The sequence below is a fragment of the Peromyscus maniculatus genome, chromosome 12 (assembly GCF_049852395.1).
Source record: "Peromyscus maniculatus bairdii isolate BWxNUB_F1_BW_parent chromosome 12, HU_Pman_BW_mat_3.1, whole genome shotgun sequence".
Lineage (NCBI taxonomy): Eukaryota > Metazoa > Chordata > Mammalia > Rodentia > Cricetidae > Peromyscus > Peromyscus maniculatus.
In genome coordinates this window covers 4678748-4696234 of record NC_134863.1, presented here as the reverse complement: position 1 = coordinate 4696234, position 17487 = coordinate 4678748, and the positions used below count along the sequence as shown (strand labels likewise).

General features: G+C 50.3%; 1 protein-coding gene and 1 non-coding gene across 6 annotated transcripts; one reads left to right on the top strand and one right to left on the bottom strand.

Annotated features, from left to right (window-relative positions):
* Window positions 1-1431: 1431 nt before the first annotated feature.
* LOC102927843 (immunoglobulin omega chain-like) lies at window positions 1432-7660 on the bottom strand. Of its 5 annotated transcripts, XM_076548453.1 has the most exons (5): window positions 6909-7660; window positions 3939-4005; window positions 2275-2610; window positions 2072-2196; window positions 1432-1985 (listed from the first exon to the last, which is right to left on the bottom strand). In XM_076548453.1, the coding sequence occupies exons 4-5, from the start codon at window positions 2115-2117 to the stop codon at window positions 1621-1623; spliced, it is 411 nt and encodes a 136-aa protein (XP_076404568.1). In that variant the 5' UTR covers window positions 2118-2196; window positions 2275-2610; window positions 3939-4005; window positions 6909-7660; the 3' UTR covers window positions 1432-1620. The 5 variants fall into 5 exon arrangements, with proteins under 5 accessions (XP_076404568.1, XP_076404567.1, XP_076404569.1 ...); XM_076548452.1 differs by having other exon boundaries at window positions 2275-4005; XM_076548454.1 differs by lacking the exon at window positions 3939-4005.
* Window positions 7661-15560: 7900 nt separating this feature from the next.
* On the top strand, window positions 15561-15724 carry LOC121821828 (U1 spliceosomal RNA). The gene has a single exon (XR_006062716.2). It is a non-coding gene; the product is annotated as a U1 spliceosomal RNA (small nuclear RNA).
* The last annotated feature ends 1763 nt before the right edge of the window (window positions 15725-17487 follow it).

Genomic DNA, 17487 nt, shown 5'->3' with positions numbered 1-17487 from the left:
ATTAAAATGTTTCCCTTTCCATATAAAGGAAGCATTGGGCTTCAGGCCAGACACAGGTAGGTCTTTGCTGTGGCAAGCCAGCTCTAAGGTCTCATCTTCCTTGGAGCTGGTGGGATAGGAGGAACCAGAGGGTGGAAGAGGCCAAGCCTCTCCTGCTGCCTGGATTCCTTGTTACAGCCAGAACCTCAGATGGTGAAAAACAAGAGCGGAAGACCACTAACTGTCCTTGAAAACCGTGCTCCCAGAATCCTTTCCACAGGGCGAAGGCCACATGCAAAGAACTTGTGTGATCTGAGGGCATGGAAGCCAGAGGGTGCCAGAGCATGGCATAAGCCGAGGCCATTGTTTCACAGATCGAGAGAGTCATGGGCCTCAGGAGGCACTTCTCAGGAGGGGACCCTTGGGATCATATAGCAGTGGTAAACAGGTGTTCTCAACCATGTCTGAAGCCACAAAGGACACCATTTGCCAGCACCTCCCTGAGGCAAAGCATGTCCATACGGTACAGACACCTCACATACAGACTCTCACTCTTAGGGCACATTCTAGACTGCCTCCCTGAAGTTCCAGGCACCACACTGTGGCCAGGACTCTTCCAGCCCTCTGCAGCCAGCAAGGCTAGTGTGGCTTCAGTGGACCATGCACCTCATATTTCAAGGTCTCTCCACAGGCCATGATTCAGAACCCAAAAGCTGAGGAGGCCCCAATGACACCCCAAGCAGGGATTGCTGAAACCCCGGCAGGAGCTGGTGAGGACCACATCCTGCCCTGCCCAGCCTGTTCCTCTCAGTTAGCTTTGCCGGCAGCCGCACTGGTCATTCACCCATTGCTGAGGCTGCTGCTTTGCTCCAAAGATAGAGCTGGGTATTTCAGCAGTCAGTATGGTCCACAACTCAAGGCTGATAACAATCCGGCCTTTGAGAAAATGCTGGCTGGCCTATCACTCCCCTGCACAGAAGGTAGCTGTAGCTCACCCCGGGGACCTTTACTGATATCTGGATCCACCCGGGGTTGTCATCACTCACAGTGGGGTCATGTGCTGTGTACTGCATCTGGTAGCAGAGGCCAGAGAAGTTGCTCAGCACCTACAACACAAGGCAGCTCCGTGACAAGGCAGCCCCATCCCAACATCACTAGTACCAAGGAGGGGAACCTGCTCTAAGCCTGGCACTTGACATCCGCTCTCCCCCGAAGTAGAGGGCCAGTGATGGTGTTTCCTAAACTTTACTCTGTGACTGTGAGGGTGACAATAGAAGACGCTGTCCCTGGCAAGGAGGTCCCCCTCCAAGATGTTTCTGTCATCCACTTGACCTGTGATCATAATGATTATGCCGTTCATGGTGCCTGGCCAATCTGAGAGTGACTAGTCAGGTTCTGGGGACTAGCCAGTTATTACACTGGTTCTGAAATCACAAACCAGCCAAGCCAAACTCAGAAAAAGAGCTTTAATTCTATAATCCAGCCTCCAGTGGGGCTCACAGCAACATTGCAAGACATGGAAAAGCTGAATGGCTCCATCTTGGCTCTGTGAAACCCCAATGCTCTACCCCTCCTTCCTATACCAGCCTCACTGAGCAAAGCAAAGGGCACCTCCAGAGCCTGGGATTCTAAATCTGTAAACTACTTTTCTCCTCCTCTCTCCCTCTCCATCCAGTTCTCCTTTTCCTGGCTCCGGAGCCCCATGGCACAATAATACATAGCCTCGTCCTCAGGCTGCAGTTCAGAGATCCACAGATACCCCAGGTTCCTGGCCACATCTTTGGATCCGGAGAAGCGAGGGGGTATCTTGGGACCCTGGTGCTTGTCTGAGCGTGAGAAATATCTCAGCAGGAACCTGGGAGGGTGGCCTGGATGCTGCTGGTACCAGTAGATGCTGTAAATGTTGATGTTATAGTTGCTGCTCAGGGCACAGGAGAGGCGGATGGTGGTTCCAAGCGAGGAAGAGGCAGACGGTGGCTGATACAGCGTGGGCTGAGGGCCACAACCTGAGAAGACAGAACCGTGGCCATCACCGGGGCAGAGCAGGGCAAGAGGAGGGGCCAGGAGGCTCTGGGCCCCAAGAATTCCTTACCTGTCAGGTGGGCCACCAGCATGAGCAGGACGGAAGTCCAGGCCATGGCTTACGACCACAGCAGTCTGCTTCCCACGGCCACTGCTCCTGGGGCCCCCGCCAGCTGGGAAACACTCTCCTCCCTGCTTTGAGAAGAGGGTCATTGCACCCCTGGTCCCTGCTCACCACCCTCCCAGGCTTTCTGGGCTCTGCAGGTCACTTACCAGAATGGTCTGATGGCAGCCTTGGTGGCTCTGCCTTTGTCCCATAGAAGCATACTGCGAGGAAGCACCTGCTGGAAACTTGTGGACCAGAACCCAGGAGCTGGCTGGTGGACTCATCTCCCTGAGGGAGAGTGACCTCAACTCCCCTGAGAAGCTGAGCCTCTCAGAAAAAGATTTCTTGTTCACTTTTAAATGCCTGTGAACTGGGACGAGAGCATGCATCCTCAGGGCAGTGAAAGCACCTTTTCACACAGCAGGAAACCAGGGTCTCAGAAGGAGCGGGGTGCTCTGATGCCTTCTAAGCTCTGAAGAGCCTTCAACTTGGGTCTTTCCATCCTAGAACAAAGCAGCTTTAAAAAGAAAAGGTAGCAGGGGACCTATCTCCCTGCTCTCTGCCCACTGCGCGTGCGCCTGCTACAGAGTAAACTGCACCTCACTCATAGGCTGAAGCTAGGTTCTCCTCTGGGCCTATATGCCCAGACAGGAGTTATCAGGAGGTAATTAAGCTTAAATGAGATCAGGGATGGGACCCTAAGCCAGTAAATTGGTGTCCTTTTTGAAATGGACATGAAAATGGAAAAATTGAACAGACGCTGTTGATGAGGGATGTCAAGAAAAGGCCTCCATCTCCATGCCAAGGCATCTTGTGTCAGATCCTCTCTCTAGAATCCTTAGGAAGAACCTGGTGATAACCTGCCTTTGGACTTCCAGCCTTCAGAGACATGATAGAACCAGTTTCTATTGTTTCAGCCACTCAGCATGCAGGACCTTATCCCCTGTGGCCTTAGGCAATGACTCCAGAAGCATCTTACTCTGGTGGGCTACAGTACGATGCCACCCAGTGGGTGTCTAATAACAACAGAAAGTCCTATTTTACACATTCCAAAACTGCGGAGTCCAAGGGCTCCGGCCAGTTCTGCCTGCTGAAGGCTCATTTCCTGCCTCACAGACGGTGCCTTCTCCTTCTGACCTCACGTGGCAAAAGGTAAACGGAGCTCTCTGAAGCTTTTTCCCTTTCATAAAGAACTTATGATCCCCAAAGGCCCCGCCTCCTCACACCACCGGGGGGGCTAGTATCTAAGCCTGTGAATAGTCCATGATACCCATATCCAAACCATAGCCAGAGTGGCCCAAGAGCCGTTCCCACATGCTCATTCTCCTACAAAAAGCTGGAAGATTCCTGGCCCTTGAATCCCATGCACTGGGTAACACTGAGCAAGTCACCTTGTCTGCAAGTCACATGTGATGGTGGACACCCATATCTCTAATGAGCCCATGCCCCTTCTCTCCCTCACGTGGCACAGACTTCACCAGTCCTAATCAGCTGGGCAGAGGCCACCTCATTGACCAACACCGTCCTCTGCCAAAGGGGTGGGGCAGGCCTCTGTGGACACAGGTACTTTGCACAGCCTTGTGCAGTCATGGCTGTAGCCATGTCTAGGACCGGTTGCTGTTGCTCCTTCCTCCTCGTACATCCTGGGAGACAGGGGATGAGCCACTGGGTGCTGAGTCCAGGATGAGAGGGAACATTGTTCACTCATCTGCTCACCCCTGCCTCCAGCAGCCCATTCGTGTGTTCGGCTTGTAAAGGTACCGTTATCAGAGCAAGAGACAGTCCCGCTAGTGAGCATCACCACTTCACCAGCCCTCTGAAGCCCTCTCACCGCTGACACAATCGGAGCTTTCTGACCCCTGAGGATTCTCAGACAGGACATGTGGTTATCCTTGTCCCTGAGACAAAAGAGGAGCCAAGAATCACATTCAGCCCAGGGACACCCTCGTCTCAACTTTAATTTTGCAGACTTCACCTCGTTCTAGGACCTTCTGTGGTGGTTTGAAAGAAAATAGCCCCCAAAGAGAATGGTACTATTAGGAGGCAGGTCCTTGTTTGAGGAAGTGTGTCACTGTGGAGGTGGACTTTGAGATCCCATATGTGCTCAAGCCACATCCCGTAAAACAGACCACTTCCTGTTCCCTGAAAGACATAGGACTCCCAGCTACCTCTCCAGCACCATGTCTGCCTGCATGCTGCCATGTCCCACCATGGTGATGGACTGAACCTCTGAACTGTAAGCAAACCACTCCAATTAAATAATTTCCTTTGTAAGAGTTGCTGGGGTCATGGTGTCTCTTCACAGCAGTAGAAACCCTAACGGAGACAGAAGTTGGTACCAGGGACTGGGCTATTGCTGTGATAGGCCTGACCATGTTTTTGTTTAGAGTAATATGGACCTGGGGACTGTGGATTAGAAAAGCAGTGGAATGCTTTAAGTGCTGCCTAATGGGCCACACCAGTAGGAACATGGGAGACAGATTTAATAAACTGTGGGGCGGGGGTCCTGGCTCAAGAGGTTTCAAAGGAGAAGAATATTAACATGTGCCTAGAGATCATTCTTGTGATATTTTGGTGAAGAACATGGCGGCTTTTTGCCTTTGTCTGAGAAGTCTGCCTGAGGCTAACGTGAAGGGCTTTGGATTAATTCCACTGGCAAAGGAAATCTCAAAACAACCTAGTAGACTCTGTCATGTGGTTATTGGTGATAACTCTAATGAAGATTTATAATGAAAAGCAGCAAGCTGAGCAAATAAAAATACAAAATGTACAGATTGAGAAAAGGGGCACCAGGAAGTGGAATGGAGCTAAGTTCTGTGTTCAAGGAGATACACGGATGAAGAAATGGAATAAAGGGAGCGGTGACCTGAGGGTAAGATCCCACCCAGCTGTTTCCAACTTGTGAAAAGGAACTAAAGAAAAACTTAGAGCCTGGTGTGGTGGTGACCCACACCTTTGATCCCAGCACTCAGAAGGCAGAGGCTGGCGGATCTCTGAGTTAGAGCCCAGCCTGGTCTAGAGATCCAGTTTCAGGACAGCCAAGCTTAGGCAGTGAAGGACAGAAAGCTGGTGAAGATGTAACTGAAGGAGGGGCCATGTTCCAGCCCCAGCAAGCAGCAGAATTTGGCAGCTTCGGTCGTGTGGTTCTGTCTTGAGTCAAGGATAGAAGAAAGGGCTATGGAATAAAGCTGCTGAGGCCAGGCACGTGTCAGGGGTGTCCCTGAGTGGAGGCCAGAGAGGCCATTGTGTGAAGCTGTGACGATGAAGCCTGGATTGCTTTGGAGACCCCAAGATACTGGAGAGCCATGGGACACCTGCCGAGGAGAGCTGCTAACAGGGAGTGGACCCAGCCCGAGAGAGAAGTGTGCTGCAGTCAATAAAGCAGAAGGAGTTGGAGATCTGAAGAGCACTTTGACATCAGACCTGGAGAGGCAGAGTGTAGAGTTTGCCCAGCTGGTTTTTGGTCTTGCCTTAGTCCAGTATTTCCTCATTGTGCTCCCTTTCCCATGTTTTGCAATGGTTTTGTATATCCTGTGCCATTATAAGTTGAAAGTAAGAGATTGCATAAATCTCAGAAAAGACTTTGAACTTTAGACTTTTAAATAAGTTTGAGACTGTGATAAATTATGGGGACCTTTTTTTTTTTTTTTTTTTTTTTGGTTTTTCGAGACAGGGTTTCTCTGTGTAGCTTTGCGCCTTTCCTGGAACTAGCTCTGTAGACCAGGCTGGCCTCGAACTCACAGAGATCCACCTGCCTCTGCCTCCCGAGTGCTGGGATTAAAGGCGTGCGCCACCACCGCCTGGCTGATTATGGGGACTTTTGAAGTTGGATTGAATACATTTTTGCATTATGATATGGTTACAGGCCTTTGGGGGCCAGGGAGTAGAATTTGGTGGTTTGAAAGAAAATAGCCTTCAAAGAGAATGGCACTATTAGTAGATGTGGTCTTGTTTGAGGAAGTGTGTCACTGTGGAGGCAGGCTTTGAGACTTCATATATGCTCAAGCTACACCTAATGAGAAAGACCACTTCCTGTTGCCTAAAAGACCTAGGACTCTCAGCTACTTCTCCAGCACCATGTCTGCCTGCATGCTGTGATAATAGACTGAATCTCTGAACTGTAAGCAAGCCACCTCAATTACATGTTTTCCTTTATAAGAGTTGCCGTGGTCGTGGTGTCTCTTCACAGCAATAGAAACCCTGACTAAGACAGCCTCACACCACCCACCTGGAAATATTGGTTTCAAGTGGATACTATGTGTGAGAGGAAGTTTCTGGAGCCTCCTAGGCCCTACAGGAGATGGCTCCCGGCCCCTGAAACATTTGGGTTGGGAAGGGGTCACACATTGTTGACTGAGGCACTCTCTTGGCCTTGCAGCCTTACCTCACCTCTGTCCCCTCAGCCATGCCCTCACCCAGCAGCTAGACTCACGACAGTCAGGTATGACACCTTGGTGGAGTGGATATATTCTACCCTTCTCCCAGGCTACATACAACTCTTTTGTTTGTTTGTTTGTTTGTTTGTTTGTTTGTTTGTTTGTTTGTTTGTTTTTCGAGACAGGGTTTCTCTGTGTAGTTTTGGTGCCTGTCCTGGATCTCCCTCTGTAGACCAGGCTGTCCTCGAGCTCACAGAGGTCCGCCTGCCTCTGCCTCCCTTATACAACCCTTCTTTAGACTAAACATGGTTATTGATACAGACTTCAAGGTCTACAGAACACTGGGCTACCAGGGGCCCATCCAACCCGGCTGCCCAGTTGCAGATACTTTGTAGACGGTTTTTGTCATTATTGTATAACAATACCTGTGAGTTGATACATTCCGTCCTTCAGGGACGCTCCTTAAGTCACAGGATGTTTCAACAGGAGGCTCCTTAAGACTCCAGAAGTAAATGTGAGACCAGAACAGGAACAAGAACAATACACCTTGCAAGTTAATGTGAGACCAAAACAGGGAAAACAGACCTGGCAGGTTAAGGGTTCTGTTTGCAGTTAAGACAGTTAAGAATGAGTTCCTGTTTGCCCTGTGTGTATTTGACCCCTCTGTACTGGATGTGCTTGATCACACATGGGTGGGAGGTATGCGGGCAGGAAATATGTCAGAATATGATTGCCTCATTGAACCCAATTGGAAATATGGCAGCATTGTGGTTGTGCCTTTGTAAGACTCATCAAAATGTGACTTGTTGCCATTCCCGGGAACCTGGGAATAGACCTGGCCTGAGTCCATCATCCTGGCCAGTATCTAATTGAAGCTTGCTTCAAATTTGGCTCAAAAATTTTGGAACTGGTGTTTCTCAATTTTCAGGATTAAGAGTAAACAACTCAGAAGCTTCAGGCAGTCCCTGAAACTAACCAGATTCACTAGGTCCCTCCATCCCTAATCTTGTATAAGCAGTAAGGACCGCTGAGAAACACACAGAGCTGCTTGGAAGAGGCCCAGACCAGCAGAAAGGACACTCTTCAGTCTGTTGAGCTGCCTGCTAGTTGCTCCAGGTTTCCAGCTTTCCTGAGTTGTGATGGCTAACATCGCGTTTAAGGTTTATTTACCATGCTTAAGATATACATATATAGGCCGGGCGGTGGTGGCGCACGCCTTTAATCCCAGCACTCGGGAGGCAGAGCCAGGAGGATCTCTGTGAGTTCGAGGCCAGCCTGGACTACCAAGTGAGTTCCAGGAAAGGCGCAAAGCTACACAGAGAAACCCTGTCTCGAAAAAAACCAAAAAAAAAAAAAAAAAAAAAAAAGATATACATATATACAAAACAAAAATGTCTGTAGTATGTAAAGCCCTCGTTTGTATAGGCTGTACCTTGTCAGCCCACTTCCCCTTTTCCCAGATGCTGAAGACTATTCTCAAAATTGACCTTGAAAATGTTGTTGTTCTTGAAAGACAACAGGTCATAAGATTAGACACTATTCCTGCTCTTGTGATCAAGCGTGCTTTCTGCCAGACATATATGTTAAAATTAGCCTCTGCTGAGTGTGGTGCCGCACGCCTTTAATCCTAGCATTCTGGACAGAAGCAGAGGCAGATGGATCTCTCAGTTCAAGGCCAGCCTGGTCTACAGAGGGAGTTCCAAGACAGCCAGGGCTACACAGAGAAACCCTGTCTGGAAAAACCAAAAAATATGGCTCGGGGCTGCATCTTAGGAGTGCTGTTGGGTGTGGTCCTGGTGCTGGTGTCTGAATAAAATGTTCTTCTTATTGAAATGTATTCATGGTTATCATGAATCTCTGAGCCACCCCAGACCCATAACATTTGGAGGTTCCACTGAGATCTGGGTGTTCAGCCTGATTCGGGTTTTCTTCTGACCAGCCTTGGGCCCTGGAGCTCCAGTGAACTGGGAGCCGAAAAATCAGGTAGACCCAGCATTTAGAGAGAGCCACCAGTTCCCAATCCCTGTCATCCATACAAAGGCCTTGGGAACCTGAGGGCTTCTGGCATGCTGGGAGCTGAGAGAGCCTAGGGGCCCAGCATTTGCATTTGGAGGAGGCCACCTACATGTCCTCACCATTCAGACTGAAAAGGAGGCATCTGAAAGCCTCTGGAGGTGTAGGTAATGATCCTTTCTGTCTGCAGCGCATCTGTGGGACTCATGGGAAGCCTGAACACAGCATTACTTCCTGAGTCAGAGGGACCCTCAGGACACTGGAGGGCCCTGTTTGGTTTTAAAGAATCGGTTCTGGAAATAGGAGGTGGCCACCAAATCATAGTTTTGTCTGTTTTATGTTGTATGGATTGTTTGTTATGTTATTTCTTATTTTTGAAAATAATTTTAAAACAATGGGTCAAAATCTTCAATTCAGAAAACACCACCGATCTGTGTCCTGTGGTTGTAGTTTCTTTTTCGCTGTCTCCATTCCTTGTGTGTGTTTCTGTGCCCCCCACCCTCCCACCCTCCCACCCCCCACCTCCCGACTCCACCCCCACCCCACCCCCTACCCCATTAACCTTTTCCAGTTATGAGCGTGGGAACCAGACCAAGCAAGGGACGGAGAGAGTGAGGACATGAGCAGCTCCTTACGAGTTCTTCTCTCAGCTCCCTCCACTGTCCTGTCTGTAGCCAGGGCTGGAACTCTGGCTGCCACCAGCCTGCACCACCCACCGGCTGGCAATAGAGTCCCCCCACACACACACCCCGCTGGCCACCCCCATAGGTACTATAACCCCCAACGCCTGCCTCACTTGTCCCCAAATCCAAGGCTGGCCACAGCCTTGCTGGGAGCCCACCATGCTTTGTTTTAATTTAACAGATTCTTCTGGTCCATACCAGTTCTGCTAGGTGCCCTCTGAAAGCCGTGGCCCGACCAGGGCTGCCACTGGGGCCACTGGGGCCACTGGGGCCATTACCCCTCTTTCCACCGCTTTGATAGCCAGGGCTCAGATTTTTCTCTCTCTAAGCCTTCTTTGTTCTCAGCTCGCTCTGGTCCCTCCTCCTGTCACTGGACTCAGGTTTGCAGAGATGTAGATGTCTTTCAGGTCATGGTTGTGGGTCCGAGAATCTCAGACCCATAACAGAGCTGTCACCCATGCTGCAGTGGGCTTTGGTGAAGCAACTGTCCTTGAGTCATTTTTCTTCCTGTAATAACCCAATGAAACTCAATGGGTTACTGCTGTTTGTTTTTGTTCTTTTGAGGGGGCCTGCCACCCAGCTCCCAAATAAATCACATATGGAGGCCTATTCTTCCTTATGAATGCCTGGCCTTAGCCTGGCTTAATTTTCTTAACTTAAATGATCCCATCTACCTTTTGCCTCTGGACTTTTCCTGTTCTCTAACTTCTGTAAATCCTACTCTTACTCCATGACTGGTTGTGTAGCTGAGTGGCTGGGCCCTGGAGTCCTCCTCCTCTGCCCTCTCTCAGATTTCTCCTTCTATATCTACTTCCTGCCTGCCAGCCCGCCTATCCTTTCTTCTGCCATTGGCCGTTCAGTTCTTTATTAGACCATCAGGTGTTTTAGACAGGCACAGTAACACAGCTTCACAGAGTCAAGCAAATGCAACATAAATAAAAGTAACCCACCTTACAATGGTAACACACCTACAACAGTTTACCAAGCTGGGCCGTGGCCGTGGCCTTGCTTTGGGCTCTTGTGGCTCTCCAATGTCACCTAACCATCACCTACTGCTTCATGGTCTCCCAGGACACTGCAGTTTCATACAATGACATTCATGGCCACCCAGGACACTGTGGTTTCAAACAATGACATTCATGGCCACCCAGGACACTGCGGTTTCAAACAATGACATTCATGGTCACCCAGGACACTGCGGTTTCAAACAATGACATTCATGGCCACCCAGGACACTGCGGTTTCAAACAATGACATTCATGGCCACCCAGGACACTGCGGTTTCAAACAATGACATTCATGGTCACCCAGGACACTGCGGTTTCAAACAACGACAGACCAACTCTGTGGGTTGCAGAGCGGCCTTCTGGTTCCACCTGCGATCATGTGAGTGGTCAGTGGTGGCCGCAGCACGTGGACTGCAAGGTCCCAAATGGCAGCTCATTCTTCTTCTGTGGCTCCGATCTCAGCAAGAGCTTCCCACCCCATCAGGATCCCCTTGGCCCCCCGTTCTTCTGTATATGTTTCTGTCCCCTTTCCCTTTCATGGAGGATCCCTACCACACCCCATCCTCTGAAGGGCTCGCCTCCTATCTCCCTTCCCTTCTTGCTCCTCTCACACGGTGCTCAGCCACACCGGCTCCAGCCACACCGGCTCCAGCCATCCGCTACCGTTGGAGCTTTGCCTGTTCTCACGATCCTCCCAGAACACGGCTTCCTCTTTCCAGTGTCACCTACTCAGTGGTCAGCCTTCCGTTACATGACAAACTGCAGTGACGAACAGCTGTAAACAAGGTTGGTTTGGCTTCTGGTTTCAGAGCTTCCAGTCCATGGTTCCTGACCCTGGAATGAGGCGGTACATCACAGCAGAAGTAGGTGCTGGAAGAAACCTGTTCACTGCATGACACCTGGAAACAAAGGAGGACCTGAGGTCCCAGCACCCATTTCAAAGGCATGTCACCAGTGATCTAACTTCCTTCCCGTAAGCCCCACATCTTAAAGGTCCGGTCTACCATCCCAATAATGCCACAGGCTAGCACGCCAGCTTTCAACACACAGCCATTGGAGGACATTTAAGATCCAAACCATAACAGCAGTCCTACCTGAATGTCTGAGGTAGATACACACAGCATACATGTTTTATTAATTTTGCTCAAGGTAGAGCACTTGCTTACCATGCACAAGGCCCCAGGTTCAATCCCCAGTACCTTAAAAGATAGAAAAAAGCCTTTGAGAAGCAGCAGTCACTCCAATGAGTTCTCACGGGTATGGGGAGTTCAGTTGTTTGTAGCTAAAACAATGTTCTGTTTTATCTGTTCACAGACATCATGACCGTGATTTTTTTTTTGTCTCAATTTATGATGCTCAGGGACTGGTCTTTATGAAATTGCTTATATCCCCAGGAGCAAAGATCCAAGGCTGGCTGACATCCCGGCCTCCACAGGCTGACATCCCGGCCTCCACAGCTGGCTGACATCCTGTGTGATGGTAACCATTCCTCTTCAGCTCACATGACCCAGGGCAGAGCAACCCACTTAGAGCCCCTGCCCTCTCCTGCTCACCGCTCACCGGGGCCTCTTCAGAACCTTCATCATGCTATGCATGGTGGCCATCTCTCCGAATGCCCACTGGAGAGTCTTATCAGTGGCTTTCTGTGGCCATGAGCCTATAAGTCTATAAAATTCTGCTGGATGTAGTGGCACACACCTTTAGTCCAAGAACTAGGAGGCAGAGGCAAGTGGATGTCTGAGTTCGAGGCCAGACTGGTCTATACCAGGACAGCCAGGGCTACATAGACAGACCCTGTCTCAAAATAAATAAGCAAAACTCCTCTCTTCTAGAGAGCTGCATTTTCTTAGTCATGAGACTCTCCTCGGTCAGTCTCACTGACACATTGTCACTTCATTCTGTTTGAAACAGCCTGTTGGTGACTGCATTTTTTTACTCCTAACTCAAAGGGTTTCTTTTAGACTTGTGTGTGTGTGTGTGTGTGTGTGTGTGTGTGTGTGTGTGTGTGTGTGTGTGTGTGTGTGTTATGTACCCTGTGGTCAGAAGAGGGCTTCAGCTCCACTGGAACTGGAGTTAAGGATGGTTGTGAACTACCACGTGGGTTCTTCTCTGCAAGAGCAAGAAGCGCTCCCAACAGCTCAGCCATCTTTTCAACCCTGGTTGTTGCTGCTGTTGCTTAAGCGGTCCAGTGGCCTGAGTCAGCCCTGCCTGCCTCCCACCAGACCCAGAGCAAAGGCGGAAGTTCCCCCCGAGGTCATCGGGCTTGGGTGAGTCCCTGAGCCGCCCACCTGGGACCCCCTTCTTCACCAAGGGCTTTGTTACTGTCCGGGGCTTCCATCTGTGATCTGAGAACCTGGGCCGGGACAGGCCTTGGGGATGAGTGCCACTGTGTCCTCCCGCCCTACAGGTGGTGGAGCCTGTGCCTCAGCCTCACTGAGTCATCAGGAATCAAGGACTTCCCAGGCGTCTTTTCTCACTGCCGCCATCTGAGATGACCGCTCACCGAAGCGTGCAGATGGAGCGCCGATGCTGCGTGTCGGACCTGCCCTCCTCTGGCAGCCCCTGGGAGCACCGTGGCATCAAGTCCTGCAGCTCTGACTGAACTGTGCTCCGCACAGCGGCAGTGTGCTAGCCTGCCTGCAAGGAGAGCCTGGCCTTGGGATCTGCCCCCTTTCTCCCAGCTGCCTCTAACCGGCTCCTCCCAGCTGGTTGGCAGGCTACCCGGATATCCCCAGCATGAGACTCGGGGGCCCAGCGGGTGAAGTTTCAACTGATGCTGAGCTGGGGCGGAGTGCAGGGCAAGGGAATACCTGGCAAGCTGGAAGGCATGGCGAACAGTAACCAGAACTGTGAGGCTGACGCCCACAGCTTAACTGGCGCCATCCATCTATCTTGTTGCCACACCATTCCTTCCCTGAAATTAGAACCGCCGTCCTGGGGGTTCCGACAGACTGAAGACCAGCTGCTCTCTGGGAACCTCCAGGCTTTCAGCACCAGATTGGGACCGTTGAGATAGCCATCCTCAGAGACTTAGCAAATACTGGATTTTTGGCCTCTCTAGTGTGAGACAGCCATTTTTGGACTATCTGGACCGCGTCGTGTGAGCCAATCTAATAAATCCCATGTACATAATTGCTCTATCTGTTCTGTTTCTTTGGAGAGCCTCACTAGTGTGCCGCCCCCGCCGCCCCCGCCGCCCCGCCGCCACCCGCCGCCACCCGCCGCCACCCACCACCCGACAGTTACAAGGCTTTGCGAAGGCGCTGCTGAGGGAAGCCGCAGATTCGAGTCCATCCCCTTACTTCCCAGCTCCCCGTTTTTCTGGGCCTTTCAGGTTCAACTCAGCCCTGCCTTCAGATGTAGAGCAGGTTTGGCTTCGGGCACAGCACCTGAGGCCCTGAGGGTGTGGCCTTGCTCCATCACTGGAATGAAACAACAGCCGGCCAGCAGCAGCAGAGCCAGAGGGCTAGACTTCCTGTTCCGCTGCAAGTCCAGGTAGGGACCACTCAGGTTTTGGACTCCTTGCCTGGAATTCCCAGTGAGCAAGTTTAGGACCCTCCATTCCCAGATCTGGCTGGGAGTGGATCCAGCTGGCCCTTCCATGGAGCTTTTCGGAAGCTAGAGGAACTCTCTGCAAATGGAGCATCCATCAAGTTGTTCCAGGGCCTCTCTCACCCTACTCCGTAATTCAGTGTGTGCAGACAGATCAGCCAACGTCACAGCCTGTTCACATTCTTCTGAAACACCCTATTGTGGGGGGGGGGGGGCAAAACAGCTGGACCACACAGCTGCCATGACGACAGGCTTACTGGCAGGTACCACCCGGTACCCAGAAAAAGCCATAAGCTGACCCCACCCAGGGGACATTCCAAACATTCACAGCACACATCTCCACCCCTAGACAAACGTCAGCCAATCAGGGTCCTGAACCCTGGAAAGCCCCTCAGCCCAACCACTGCTATGATAAAAACCCTACCCCGCCCAGGCTCGGAGTTCCCTGCTCTCACTGCTGCATTGGAGAGACAGAGAGACCAAGCTCTGAGCTTAAGAAAAGGGCTCTTTGTTTTTATATATGGGATTCAGTCTCCATGGTGGTCTTTTGGGGTCCCTGTGATCTGAGTGTGAAAGACCCCCACTCCATTATGAGGACATGGGGCGTTGGGCCGATGAAATGCCCCCCCCCCCCCGGTCCCAATAACTTAGCCTAAGAAACACTATTCTGAAGGAATCAGAAAAACAGGAGTTCACAGCTGTGGCTGGCTGGCCATCTGGCCTTGGGAGAGAGATAACTGTGGTCAGCGGCCATGGGAGAAAAACAGTCGAGTCAAATCAGGATATTTTATGGCTGGCCCCCTGGCCTTGGGGAATAAGCAGCTGGGCTGGAAAAACACCCACTATACCCTGGGCAAGGCCAAGTCAGCCACACATCAAACTTCTGATAATTAAAGAATACGACCCCAAGTTCACCCTGGCCTTCTTTGAAACAACCAATAAGAGCCCTGTAACTATGCTTCTCGCTTCTGTAACCGCGCCTCTGCCCCTGGAATCCTATAAAAAGTCCCCTTTGCCCTAGGAAGGCGCGCAAGTCCTCCGAGAGACTTGGCCCCGGGTACCTGTGTATCTAATAAACCCTCTTGCTGTTTGCATCTGATCTGTGGTTTTGGCGTGTTCCTTGGGTTTGGGGTCTCTCCTGAAGGAAGATCTCCCCTGGGGGGTCTTTCAAGTGTAACAACTATCACTCTTCCAAGGGTCTTGATTGACCTTCATGAGACCCCTCTGCCTTCTTGAAACATTCTAGGTCATTGGTTCTCAACCCGTGGGTTGCAACCCCTTTGGGGAGGGCTGAACGATCCTTTCACGGGGTAGCATATCAGATATCCTTCATATCAGATATCCTTCATATCAGATATCCTTCATATCAGATATCCTTCATATCAGATCTTTACATTACGTTTAATACCAGTGTCAAAATTACAGTTATGAAGTACCAACGAAAATGATTTTGATAGGGAGTCACCACAACATGAGGAACTGTTCAAGGATGGCGGCATTAGGAAGGTTGAGAACCCCTGCCCCACAGGGTTGCCAGCCTCCACCTCACTCAAGGAGACCTGCTTTGGTTTCAGTTAGCTGCTGCATGTGTTAAGCTAGCTGGCCTGAGAGCTTCCAAGCGTTTTCTGTTTTCCTTTTTGGTCTCTGCCTTCCATCTTACCACAGAAGCACTGGAATCCCAAGTAGACATATGAGGGGTAAGCCTCCTCAGAGGGGCTAACGCACTGGATGTTTAATAGGAAGGAAGTCTCTGAGGCAAGACGGATTGATGGCTTATCCTCAAATACTTAACTGCTGGGTGTGCACTAAGAGTTCACATACTATACTAACCTGGCAGGAGAGATACCGTGATCAAGCAGGTGGTTTTCCCAGGGCGAGGCTCACCCAGTGCATTTGGGGTGTGTTGACCCCTGTGATTTACCCAAATTCGGGAAACTCGACTGCATAATTTGTGGTAGTGGGGGACTGCGTTGGTGCTCTCCAAAAATAAATAAACAAGCAAACAAACAAACAAATAAATCAAAGAGTTCACATACTGAGATAAGAGTTTCTCCTGAAAGCCACCAAGGTTAACATCTGTTAATATCCTTGGTTTTAAGGATAAGGAAAAATCTAGTAATGACAGAGCCAAAGCTGTTTGGGGGAGCTCCAGGACACCCTGATCAAAAACTTGAGAGGAGGTATCCCACACCTGGCATTAGACCATTTCTTAACCGTGTTGCTTGTTAAATTATTAAAAACATGAGAGAATCAAGGCTGCAGAGGCTCCTGAGACCCCCACAGAGGCCCTGCAGGGAGATGGGGTGTTGAAGGAAGAGCCTGCAGAGGACGCAGAATCTCCAACTAGAACAACAGCAGGTTTTATGGGAAGACGCTTTTACAGCGTGGTTTCATGGAATTGGAAGAAAAGAAAAGATGGCAGAATGGAGCCACGCGCAGGCGCGCAGGGACTGTGACAAGTGTGGAAGCGTGGCTGCAGCGGCGAAGGAGTATGTTGTTGCTGAGTGGGTCATCCTCAGGCTGCTGGGAGCCTCAGGCCACCACCACATCCTTGTCGACCTGCTCCAACCACAGGCCTGGCCCACTGTGTGGTGTCTCTGCAGTGGCTGCTTTCACACTGCTCCGGGGAGGAAAGCATGGGGCTACGGTACAGCCAGCAGGGGGCTGCAAACACAATGGTTTCTCCTGGAGTACCAGCAGGGCGGCCAGTGCCAAGGGCAGGGTGGTGTGCCACAGCCTGGAGCGAGGTCTCCCGGTCCTGGCCCTGACACAGCCGCATGACCACCCTGGCTTTGAGCAGCAGCAGGACGTCTGAGATGAGGAATGGTTCATTTTCTGGACTGGGTCTCCTCTGAGCGACTTTCGTGGTCCGTGCTGCAGCCACTTGAAAGAGGATGATGGGCAACGAAGAAACCCATTGTGGAGTCCGTTTTCTTTGTGGCAAAAGTTAGCCACTGGGCAAAAAAGTACCCTTGCCTCAACTGCTTGACAGGATGCTGTATAACATGGACATGCAGGACCCATAGGAAGGTGACCACTGAACTTTGCAAGACAAGATGGTTCTTCAGGTTCCTGTTTCACAGAAGAAATGGTCAGACATTCTACAGGACATGGGGAGAAGCAACTGATGAACTTTGCCAATAAGTAAGACAATCCTTCAGATTTCCTGCTTCATAAAAAGTCTGCCAGAGACTCTAGGCCTGTAGGCTGAAGATGGATACCCCAACATTGCAGAGGAACTGTGGATGACTGTCCAGCCAGTCTGTCATTTCTAGAATTTTGGAAGTTTCTTACAATGCAGTTTCTGTTTACTTGGGTAATATTATATCCTTCTAGGTCTTTGATGTAGTTGAAGACTAGATATAATTATAGATTTCCTTAGTTATGATAAAAGGAAAATTAGATATAAAACTTTAGACTCACAAATATGGGATAGATGATAGAATATTTTCTTTAATTTTACCAAATACAAATAGACTAGATACTATACTTGTAATTCTTGATTAATAACTATTTTGTTATATATAACTTTACTATGTTAGAGTTAAAACCTTCCTTTTTGATTAGACAGAAAAGGGGAAGTGCTGTGAGATGTCTTTCTGTACACTGTGAATATATGTTGCTTTCATTGGCTAAATAAGCTACTTTGGCCTATGGCAAAGCATCTGAGAGGCAGGCAGAAAATCTAAGCAGAGATACAGAGAGAAGAAGGGCAGAGTCAGGGGAGACGCCAGCTGCCACCAAAGGAG